The 12,394-nt window shown below is 46.9% G+C and overlaps 1 protein-coding gene across 1 annotated transcript in view; it reads right to left on the bottom strand.

Annotated features, from left to right (window-relative positions):
* Nucleotides 1–5,756, bottom strand: part of CRACR2B (calcium release activated channel regulator 2B) — a 39,755-nt gene extending 33,999 nt beyond the window's left edge. The window contains exon 1 of the mRNA XM_014282848.3: nt 5,318–5,756. Coding sequence (XP_014138323.3) covers nt 5,318–5,523 — 206 coding nt within the window. The 5' untranslated portion in view covers nt 5,524–5,756. The remainder of the gene's footprint in view (nt 1–5,317) is intronic.
* Nucleotides 5,757–12,394: the final 6,638 nt, after the last annotated feature.

The raw sequence follows: 12,394 nt of genomic DNA, 5'->3' as shown, positions 1-12,394 counted from the left end.
CTACCTGCTATGTCTGCATGTTGTTAAATACCTCCAGGGACAGTGACTTTACCACCTCCCTGGGCAGCCTGTTCCAGGGCTTGACCACCCTCTCAGTGACGAAATTTTTCCTAATATCCAACCTAAACCTGCCCTGGTGCAAGAGGCTGCTGCTTCCTCTTGTCCTGTTGCTTGTTACATGGGAGAAGAGACCAACCCACAACTGCCTACAACCTCCTGTCAGGTAGTTACAGAGAGCGAGAATGTCTCCCCTCAGCCCCCTAAACACGCCCGGTTTCCTCAGCTGCTCCTCATAAGACTTGTGCTCCAGCCCCTTCCCCAGCTCCACTGCCCTTATCTGGACACCCACCAGCACCTCTGCATCTACATCGAAGTGAGGGACCCAAAACTGAACACAGGATTCGAGGGGTCCAGCCCCAGTGCAAGACAGGAATCAACAGTTAATGAAAAAGGAAAAAACTAAGCACAACTGGCTAAGTGGCTTACCCAGGATCTCAAAGCAAGTCCAGCGCTTGGTCCTGTGGAACTACAGGGGAAAGCAGGTTTTTGCTTTCCTGTACTGCTGAATTCTTGGTGAGGTGGTGGTTGAAGGGAATATTAAAGAAGAATCGTTATAGGTACATAGCGGGTGTCCAAGGTGTACCACAAACTGTGGTGCACAGATACTTGCTGGGCATTTTCCCAAAAGACATCCTCCTGTACCTCTGCCTAAGACAATATTATAAGAAGCAACAAAACCACCCTCCTACTAAAACTAAGTATTTAAGCCGTTTATTTAAACACATCAGAAAAACACCCACCCTTTCTAGTCCCAGTGCAGAAAAAGTGTCCTACAACTTTAAATGAAGGAATTCACAAGGCGTTCAGGTATGCAGTGACCACATTCTCAGTGCATACGTTGGATGAGATGGGTTTGATCTCATGCGTGAGAAGATACTACACAAAGAGATGAAGGGGCAAGGGAGTCCTGCAGCAGAAGCCTGTCGCTTCAGCAAATTACAAATGCACAGCAAAAGCACGCCAAGGCGCAGTAGTACAAAGCATTTGTTACTTGCTCATGGAATGGGAGCGTCACAGGGGAACAGCTGAGGAACTGGTACACTTAAGAAAAAAAGGACAATAAAAGCTTCACAGCTCCTTCTACCATTTTATATCAAACATATGCCACTTGCTCTGTTTGTTCTACCTTCCTTTCCCTCCCCAATGTTTTGAAAGCAAATAATGACTATAACAAGCGTTCATTGTAGGACACAGTCACATCTACACATCCCAGATTTTATAGTACTGTGAGATTCAGTGATCAAATACACATTTACAATTATTATCCTAGTTGCATGCAAAAAGCATATACTCTAAATGCAAGGACAAAATTATAGCCATACAAATCTGACCAGGTGAAGGTAGAGCAGAGGAACGACACTGACCCCCGTGTCAAACTGGCTTCCACACAGGCTGAATTTCCAAAAGCTGCTCAAAGGACCTGGGCACCCATTTGGTAGAAATGGTTTTAAAAGGCTCTGCCATGGTGCCTGAAAAGGCTGGGAGAAGAGCAGAAAGAAAAGAATTATTTCTTGATATACTTTGTGCAAAATTAATTTTGCTCTTTCCCTTCTCAAGGAAATGTTTCCATTGTTTGGAATTTGTTTGGGTGGTTGTTGGGTTCTCCCTTCCCAAAGGGAACAGCAGGAAAAGAAATACACTGAAAAATTAGGAAAACATCAATTGTTTTGTAAGGGGGGGTTCTTTAAAAAACCCAAAGAAACCCATACACACCCTGGGCAGAAAGCCTGAAATCAGGTGTAATATTTAGAGCTACACTTCATTCACTCTCTCTCTCTCTTTTAATTGCTTGCACTTGATTGTATCCCTTTAAGGAAACAGGAACGAATCCAGGAACTTTTGTGGTGTTTACTCAGCAGGAGATTAGCCCGGCTTGATAGCCCTGAGCTAACCCCTGCTGCACTATGGATGGATGACTTCATCCTGGGATATGCCAGGACAACACGGAGGTATAGCCCTGAGCCACAGACAGCTTCAAGGCTCCATCACTCTGAAGAGCATCTTTAAAAACAATTCACCGTTTCCCTCGCCCGAGTTCATCAAAGGGGAATGCTTCTTTATGACTTATCACACCAGCTTCTTGATCTTTGTTAAAAAAACTTGCCACCCATAAACTTGTTCGATGCAGACTCTACTACGCTCTTATCTGCAAGCAATCGGAGACTGCTAACAGTTCTCTTTTTTTTTATTTCAAGAGGTGAACAACGGCACTCACCGATACTTCCCAATTCAACAGCACAACAGAAAGCACCGACGTGTGCCAAGAACCATCAATACAATAACTTCAACACAGATGGGTATCCGCAACATACCACACTGATATTCTTTCCCCCAGAAATTGCCACAAATCCTCTGGCACAGCCCCACGCCGCTCCCCAGCTGTGCCCATCGCAAGGCAGTGACACTCCGCAGCTCTCGGACACTGGCACAGTGTCACAGCATTGGCACGGCAAACACCGAGTGTGTGTGTTTGCACTGGAACCACTCCTACTAATTGGGGTTTTGGCTTTGATGGGTTGTTTTGCTTGGGGAGCGAGGAGAGAAAGCATCAGTTTTTCCTCTAATAATATTTGGGCCAAGAGTTAATTCTCAGCAATTAAAACCAAAATCCAATCCACATTTTTTCCATAAACAGCTAATGGCCTTGGATCTGTCAATATAACTAGCACACAGCTGATTTTTCAGAAAACAAAGAACATGCCTGCCATAAGATATGATAAATAGCAACAGCTAGTTTCAAAACAACTAATTTTTACAAATTCCTTCTCTTTGTAAAGGTTTACAGCTTTCCTGAAACCTTTTTTTCTTTTTTCCTTAAAAGAGACAGAACAGAACACTGCAACATCTCATACAACGCAACATAAAGATTCATCTTATATACCACACTGGCAGAGGAATGCAAAACCCAGCAGTATTGTACCTTTTGGCTTCAGGAAGAAGAATTCACTGTACTTTCATAGGCTGGAGATCATGCTGCACATCCACAAAGGACATCGTTAGCCAGCAGTAAGTAAACATTGTTCACTTAGTCAAGTAGAAAAGCAACATTAAGCTTCCCCCTGATGCCACTGCTGTTAATGTTCTACCACAGATATGTGGTTGTGAGAGGACAGAGACAATCAACTCAAGAACATAATTGAGAGAGACAGGGTATTTTAGCTGTGAAGAGATCCTACAGCCCTTATTTGTGTTAGCTGAACACTGCTAACAATGTTGTGGAGTCGGAGCTAGATGCTGCTTTGAGTTCAGCAACCGGTAGGGAGATTACACCTGCTTAACACCAAGCATGTTGACCACAGAGTAAGCGTTCTGCTCTGCTGGTGATACCTATGGGCCAGGTAGGTAGGCAGGAGGCAAACAAACCTTCTTTGCCGGCCCGGATGTGGAAAAAGAGGAGAGAAGAAAGAGGACTTGGCGCTTGATATCAGACACGCTGGATCATTTTTGATTCCAAGTAAAAAATGAGCACTGGGAGCCCAGGCAAAGGAGATCCCTGCTGTCTTCTACTTTTTTCCAAGGGTTGGTGTGGCATGCAAGGACACCCCATACGGCAGACAAGCTCCAGATCTAAGCTGGTATTTAAAGCTCTACAAAGAGCCTTTACAGGAAATTGCATAAATGCAGGGCAACTCCTCAGCTTGTTTAATTGAACATCACTGGCAATTTCTTCCTGCCTTACCTGCCCCTTTAGCAAAGGGAGGACTTGCATGCAGAGCAGGTTGTACCAGAGACGACAACCAGAAGGCAGTGCACTTCTGCTGGGCTCGTGCCACTGGTTACGGAACAGCTAAGATGTTATCCAGGAAAACTCGACACATGATGAGCACCACCTTGGCTGCCGCAGCTCAGCAAGGACACATCAGCAGAAATGCTGCTGGGGAGATTTCTCTCACACCCTGCGAGCAGCAGAGGCACCGCTAAACGAGGTTTTTCCCCAGCCCTCAGGAATGCACCCACACTTGGTGTCTTGCAGAGAAAATTCAGGCTGAAAGGAGGCACATGCAGTCCTATGCTGGTTGCTGGTGGAGAGCTACACACACTCCTTCAGTGTCCCTGAAGTACCTCAGGGGCAAAATTCTATTATGCAGAAACAGCCTTTTGTTGAATAACTGGATAAAAGGTTCTAATGGAACAAAGCTTCAAACGCAAAATTTTGGGGTTTGTGCAGCTGCCTGTGTAACCAATTCCTGAATGGCAGAGATGGTGAAGAATTGTCCCCAGTCACCGTCGTCTTTAAAAAAAGAATCCATGAGCCTCAGATAAAACTGGGTGGTGGCAGCTGCACATCAAACAGGAGGAAGAACTTCTCTGCAAATCATTAAAGTGTGGGACTTGCTGACATGGGATGCTGAGGATATCACAGGCAATCACGGGCTGCAGAAGTGGCTGTTTTTTTCTTGCCTGAGTTTGTCCATAAAGGACTATTACACAAAAATTCTGTTTCTGATGAAAACTTTCTGAGCCACAAACAACAGAAGAGTGTACTAGGAAAGTACTGTTACACATTTATGCTGGGAAGACAAGGGTATCTACCGTTAGCTGCTGTTGGAGACTCAGCCTGGCTGCTCCTCAGCATGAACAGAGGCTGCTTTCCCATCAGCAGGAACAACCCTCGAAGCACATGGAGTCTTCTACCAAAAGGCCGACAGCATTTGCTTCATTTTCACCAAGGGCAGTCCTATAAACTGGGCTTGGTACTCCAATAGCCAAAAGTCAGGCTTCTCCCCGTAACCATCACTGCCATCAGACCCATCACCTGGCTGCTGAGCTCACCCCAGACCTCCCTGTGAGTCCTCAGATTCTAGCTGTCTGTGTAATAGCAGAACAAAGATTTTCCTTTCCAACAAGAAGCTGAATCTCTCTGGCTTCCAATCTTATTCTGTCATTTCTTCATTAAATTTCCCAACAGCCACCCGCTGTCCTGAGCTCAAGCCCTCCTGGCCAGCTGCAAGTTTCCCCTCAGCTGTTTCAGTGCCTTCTTCACATAAAGGCTAAAAATCCTGGGACAATCCAATCTCACCTGGAGTACCACGGGTGTAAACTCATATAAAGAAGAGATCATGAGCCTTACCTTTGTCGATCAAGATCCTTAAGCTTGAAATCAGCCTTATACAAACAAAAATACGTAGCCTTATGTTGTCCTCAAATAGTTCCCCCACCACACACACATAAAACATCAAACCAGAACAGCAGACCACCCAATCCCCTTTCGAAGAAGAAACTTCTGTTCGGTAAAGCATCCACCCACACTGCTTACTGAATACATGTGGCAGACAGTGACTCCTTCTGCGGCTGTGCCGGCAAGTTCTCCACAGCACTTGAAAGCTCCTTATCCAGAGGGCTGCAACTGCAGGGGGGATGCATGAAGTTCAAGCATCTTTTCCTCATCCCAAGAAATTCATCTCCCATATCTTGAGAAGCGGACACAGTGATCTCACTCCCATGATCTTTGCTGGGCTGCATGTTAGCAATGGGACCAGGGGGAGAAGCTTCACCTCACTACTCTGAATCTGCAAGATGCACTTAGAGGACAAACATGGTTTGCAAAGATTAACGAGCAGGAATGAGTATAGAGAGGATTTCCAGGCACCACAACTCCCTGCTGGAGAAGCCTCTCTGTGGCTGGTGCTGTATTGGTTTTGCCCAGGAGCGATGTATGGGACTCATGGACAGTTTGACCTTTCTGCAGATGCTATTAAAACAACAAACAGAGCAGAGGCAGCTGGGTGAAGCCAATTTCCAAGATGACAGTTAACCCATTCATAGCTTCGCAGAGATGAAAATGGCCATATGCACAGGTGCATGACACTTGGTTACCTATCAGCTAAGGATTTACCCCGATAACAGTGGGTATAAAGGTAAAGGTTCACCCCTTCCTGCGAGCTGAGGAGGTGTTGGCTGTGCTATGCAAAACACCTTTCCTGAAATGCCAGTGCAACCTGTGCACTGCAGAGGGATGCGATCCATGCCCCGAGTAGAGACACCTCTTGGCTGTCAGACCATTGAGGGGGGCACAGGTGAAGTCTTGGATCCAGGGAGTTGACACCCCCACACCTCCCAAAAGAAGAGAGGAACACTCTGAATATCCAATAACTCCAGGACCTTATACAAGATATCAGAAATATCCCCTCCCTTTCTCATTCGGGGGGGGGGACAATCACAGCAAAACACTAAAAGCTTCAGATTTCTACAGGCAGAAAACTAAAGCCCACAAGCCCTGAACTGCCCCTCTGCATAGTGGGATAAAACATGCAACAGAAGGGCACGTGTCCCCTGTGTGCCAGCAAGGAACAGCATTTGAAGCAAACTCATAAGCAGATGATATCTCAGAGGCGGTTTTGTTCAACTTGTACAAAGTTATTCTAAGGTGAAATGACTGGGGAGGGAGGGGAAATACTCCCCTCTGGCAAAAGCTGTCACTGAGAAACAAGCCCACAGCAGCAACACTGAGGTAGGATTATAGAAAAGGGGAGGGGGGGGGGGGAGGGGGTGTAGGTATGCTCAGTGGAAAATTTCCTGACAAATAATTTTAAATAAAAATTTCTAAGTTTTCTCAAAGTATGCAGCAGAAGATCCTTAGGTTTTAATCTAACCAGCTCAAGATATCCACTTCATCAGAAAACATCACAATCCCACATATTCTAAGCATGTACTTTTCCCCCTTTACTTTTAAAAATGTAACCGCTTCCCAAATCAGCAGTTTCCCAAATCAATGAGTCACTAGCATTAGTTAGGCAACCTGCAGAACCACATCAGAACCGAGAGCAAGCTTCTTCAGCTCAACATTTGCAAAGACCTTGGGTGATCCAGACTGAAGCATTAACCATGTGTTAATTAAGCACCTCCAGCTCTTGAAAACCAATCAATAAATTTGCCTTGCTCCAGCAGGGGAGTAACGACCATTTTCTGCAGCGATATACAACGCCACGGCACTCAGCGAGTTCTACTCCGCTGCTTTAAAGCAAAAGCAGGAAGTCAGAACAGAAAGTTCCTAGGAAGAAACTCTGCGGAGACACGGCAACTTGCAAACTCGTTCAGACTTCCTTCTCAAATAATTCCTTGCCCAAATGAGAGAGACTTTCTCCCTTCCCCTCCACCCCATCACACAACCTCGTTTTCTCTCTCTGCAGGTATCCCCAAATACCTCGAGAGGCAGGACAGTAATGCTCCCCTTCCCTGCAGCCAGCAGCGTATCCCACAGCAGAAAGCTAGCAGAGAACGAACACCACCACTGTAAATAGAGTATCAGAGCCGGTCCAAGCCAGGAGGTGTGGTTTGCAACGCTCCCTACGCATCTCATCCCCTTTCCAACACAGGCTAGCAGCCATCAGTTCAGAAAGCAGCAGAAGAAAACCTGCTCCCAAGGTAAATTCCTTGTAATCCTGCCCCACGCACAGCTGTGAAGGAGAAGGGCTTGTCTCTGAGCTGCCTTAGGCAAGAAAGGAAGAAGAGGTAAGAGAGCAGATGATCCCTCGTCTCACGTCGACCTTAGCTTCCCTGAGAAACACTACCTGTGCCTGTAGGTAGCTCGCTGCCGACCTCCCATACCATTTCAACATAAGCAGGGCTGGACACTATCCCTATGAATCCTGCCTCAAGTTTAATTCCATTTTTATATAGCTGGCAACCTGTTTCACAAAAAGAAGCACAGAGATCTTAGGAATAAAGAAAGCAAAGCACAAGATGATAGCGCAAGGAACGTTTTTCCAAAGCACCATAAAACACACCCCAGGGGTGGGGTGTGCACCCCAGCATGTTCTCCCTAAAGCAGCCTGGGATGCCACCCTCTATCCTGCCGCTGACCAAAGCACCCCTTTATCCCACAGCATCGCCAAAAGGAAGCAAAGCTCCCCCAACCCACTGACAGCTGGACATGCTGATGGGGATTTGTCACTCGCAGCTCCAGAGCCTCCAGGCAGCATGAAGTTGCCCTCAGCTGTGTTAGCTCCCACTAGTTAAGCTGGAGGATTTCTTGGAAGGTGACAAAGAAAAGGAAAAAAGAGCATGTTGAGCCCCTGGCAGGCTGGTTCTGCATCACCTGGTATGGTTTTTCTCCCCTTTGCTCACCCTGCCCCAAATGCCTCTTTGTGTCAGCCCTCAAGGATAATATTTGCCCAGCAAACAAGCTTTGTCATCCAAGTCATGAGCGGGGCAAGCCCAGCCTCCATAGAGAGCAAAACCCGCTCATCTACCAATTCCCGTTGAGAACGCTCCAGCTGGTATCTCATCACCCTGCAAACAGAGGAGCTCCGTACAGCTCCATCCTCCCAGTAGCAAGGGACAGTGGGACCAGCAGAAAGCAAAGGGAAAGGTGGGTTCCTCCCACTTATAAGACTGTTATTTCAAAAAACCCGACTAAAAAAATGCATGGAAATACAACTACAAATCATCACATTTGTCTTTAATACAGGTTTAAGAGGGCCAGCGAGCTCCCCCCTAACCAGCTGGGAAGGCTCAGCGCTGCCCGTGAGGAGCGTAGAGCTGATCGTCCTGGTCTGAGAAGAGCTCTGCCTTGCCTCAGCCCCAGGACCACACATCCTTTGTGGCAGGCTCTAGCAGTGTAGCTGAGACAAAAAAACCCCCAACAAATCTCCGTCAAATGAGGTACCTGTCTTTACTCACCATTTTGTCTACTGTTGCTGCAGAGATGCTTAACGTTGAACCATGGTCTCAGCTGGGATGTTGCTAGAACAGCACAAAAAAAGGGAGCAAACCGCTCTTCTCCACCTCACAGCCTGTTCTGTCTCTAACCTCCTCCCGGGGTCCTTTATAAAGCTTCTCTTGGTACTGACCAGAACAAAAAAGCTTATCAAACACCAAAAAATAAATAGCATTTTGGAGCCACATTAATGAATCCTTAGCATTACATGGATAAAGGTCAGGAAATACAAAAAGTTACTGTTCCCATAGTAATGCTAATTCAACCATACTGCACATCCTGTGTATTTAGTGGTACATGTTGAAAAGAAAAAGGCTTCATCCACCAATGCCAAAAAGGTTTTTGATTTAGTAAAGACACTTGAATACCACCCCCTACGTGCAATATTTATTGTGTAGAGAAGTGAATTTTCAGATCGAAATGGATTAAGCCAATCTAAGCATCGTTACAGCTCCCCACACCTAGGGCAATGGCAAGAGCTCTCAAGCATGATTACAGGCTGAACGTTGTTTGCCCAACCTGAACAGAGGAGAGGGATCCAGGCGTCAGAAGGGGTTGAGTCACCAAATCACGGTCGCTGTTGATTCTGCACTTGGATGCAGCAGGGAGGTGGTAAGAAAGAGGGGAGAGAATAACTGACCAACTCCCTGCCCCAACCCCCGCCCCCCACCTAGTAAATGTTAATCCATTTCTGTAAATGCTCATTTATTTGATACCGATGGCTTGAAATAGCCCCCTGCCTAGTATCCCACCTCAAGAGCCTGGAAACAGGTTGTGAATGAACTACAGCCATGCTGACGTCTCTCAGCACAAATCTGTGTCTTGCTCTGCTCTCTGAGCTCCTGAGGTCTTATCATCATGCTTTACATAAAACCCACACCACTCTTCCCAGAAGGAACAGCTACAAGTGGTTCATTTGCATTTAGCAGCTTTGACTGAGCGACCAGATTTGCATAGGAAGCAAAAGTCTCTTTTTGTGTCATAGGAAATGCATTAAATCAAAGGGGTTTGTGCATCTGTACCGGAGCTGAGGATTATTGCTCTGGTTATGTTTCTGGGAGGAAAGAAAGCTAAAGCAGAGATGTTGCAAACTCCTTTAGAGGTCAAAGAGGAAGAGAGAAGGCAGCTTTCAAGCACAGGAGAAATGGGTGCAATGGGATTAAACATGAACATTTGTGGGGGCGACCACATGTGTCCTTCTTTCCTTCAATAAATCTGATTTTTTTTCCTATTTCCCGTGATCTCAGACAGATGGGCGCAGTTCAGGACAACAGACATCTCTGGACTTCAAAAACCTAATAGGTGAAGAGAGAGGCTCTAGCAGTGCTGCTGCTGAAGTAGTCCTCAGCCCTGCTAGATACCAGGGCACCCGCACAGCCCTGCTCAGAGGACATCAAGCTGATGGAGTGGCTCATGCAGCGACACCAACCCCGGAGTCCGCAGCAGGTCACAGGCACAGGAACACACAGCAGAAGTCCTTCTGCCCTCAGGGTTGCTGGGCGGCTGTTCCTTCACTCACATACCTCAGGCCCTTGCTGTCACTGTCCCATGGGGTGCACCTGTCTTCCCTTCTGGGCTCCAGCATCGAGTCTCCGCACTTTAAAGAGGCTTTGCAACCCTCCCCACAGCTGCAATGCCTGGCTGTTCCTTGGAGCTACACAAATCCCAGCCAGCATCTAGCCACACCTGCCAAAGGTAACAAGGATTTGGTCATGCTTTATCTTATCTAAGTGATGATGACGCTCGTCTTCCTCCTTGCGCAAAGCTCAGCAGCTCTGCACCTGCCGAGGAGGGGAGCTGGGCAGAGGCCAGGAGCTTCAGCCTGCAGCAGTTCACACCAGAGCAGGACAGCTCTGCTGGCCAGCCTGTCCCACCCCACAAACAGGCAGGCATTTAGTCCACAAGCAAACTTACGGGGGAAATAAGGCTCAGCAATACTTTTCTGAGGAAAATAACACTCGGCTCAACATATCTCATCGGACCTTCACCTGAGCTGCTAGCACGGGCACGCAGCTCACCTTCCCTAGACACAATACAGCCACGCTTGTACTGGCTTATCAATGGGCAAGGACTTTTTATTTTACAGGGAGTCAGACCATTTGTCCAGAGAGAAGACTCCAACATCCTTCATGCTGTCAACCAACAGGTCACCTACAGCTTAAATTCCCAGCTGGAGATGAGCCCGGTTTCCTGTGCTTCATTTTGCAGAGGGAAAACTGAGGCAGATAAAAGCACCACTCTTACTCAGACATGTTTTGCTGAATGAGATGAAGAGGCGTTCAGCTACTGTAACAGTGAGGGCCACCACGTTTTCCTGTTTCACGTATTAGATCTGCCTCCCCGCACCTGCACCTCTCCCTCCACACCCAGCCAAGGGCTTACAGTCTGCTTCTAACCCTCCTTTTCCAGAGGCTGGACTCACTTAGCTATGCCCAGACATAGCTGGATTCTTCCCAAAAGATTTGCTTTCCATAGCCTAAATGACATGTTTAGGCATTCCACAATTTTATTTTTAACACCACACTGCTACCAGTTCTACTTGTCTGAAGGTCTGCAGATATCCTGCTTGTTATTCTTCTGAACAGCTTGAAATTGGAAGCAATAAGCAGCTAGATACTCATTACCTTGATTGCACGGCTACAACAACTGGACTTGGCATTTTTCAGGCCCTGACTGTATTGCTTTAGCCTTCATCCAGCACACGTGCTAAAGGCTAATTCTTTCAAAAAACCGTAGAAGAGGTCTTAAGAGCTCTCCCCCTACTCATACTCTGATCTCATCTTCAGAAATGTAGGTTGCCTCAGCCCATGATACACCATCTGCTGCAAACAGCGACATCTTTGCATCTGCCAGGATCTTATCAGCATCACAAGCTCAGGCCAGCCCCATGCCCAGACAGCGCTGGACCACCGCAGCAGATGTCAGGAGGTTCACAGCTCCCAGTCACATTTTTAGAGGTCTCCTGCCATCGTCAGAACAACACAAACCTTTCCTGCAAGGCTTTCAGGTGTATGTAATCCTCAAATGTCTTTCTGAACCAGGCAGTCCCTTCCGCATAGATGGGGCCATTAACTGGTGCAGAAAAGCAATGCAAGGTCTTGTACCAGCACAGATATTAAAACTACAGAAGCAGGAACAACAGCTCCTCCTTCAGATGACATCTCTGCTGAATTAACTGCAATCACACACTTCACCAGATAGAAAGGAGGGATCTCACAAGCCTCTCCGCTCTCCATCTCATTACTTGACAGATTTTCCTCCAATTATGCCAACTGGATGAGAGCACTGGACCCTTCCAGAGTGTCATACCACACCCCATTTCCTCCAAAGCAAACCTATGATTAAAGCCACAGCCTCTAAGAGCACAAGGCAGTATTTGCTCCTGCTTTAGTGCTCTGTGATACATGGTTAAGAGAAAAACACTCGGTTAAGAAGTCCACAGGGCTTCCCAGTCACTTTACCCCAACCCGAACGAAGCACAGGAAAGCCCACCGTGGCTCCAGACTTGATTTGAAAGTTCACGGTACAACAATCTACACACAACTCACGACAGCTATTAACCTGAGGTTTGGCATCATTTTATCCCACAGCTCACAATATTTGTTATTGCACTTGAAGCCCATAGGTCCTACAGTCAAGTAAAATACCGAGATTCAAGCATTGCTGGCAGCTTAT

Source organism: Falco cherrug, chromosome 10 (assembly GCF_023634085.1).
Source record: "Falco cherrug isolate bFalChe1 chromosome 10, bFalChe1.pri, whole genome shotgun sequence".
Classification (NCBI taxonomy): Eukaryota; Metazoa; Chordata; class Aves; order Falconiformes; family Falconidae; genus Falco; species Falco cherrug.
Note: the sequence above shows the minus strand (reverse complement) of the source record. Positions and strands in the feature narration are given on the sequence as shown.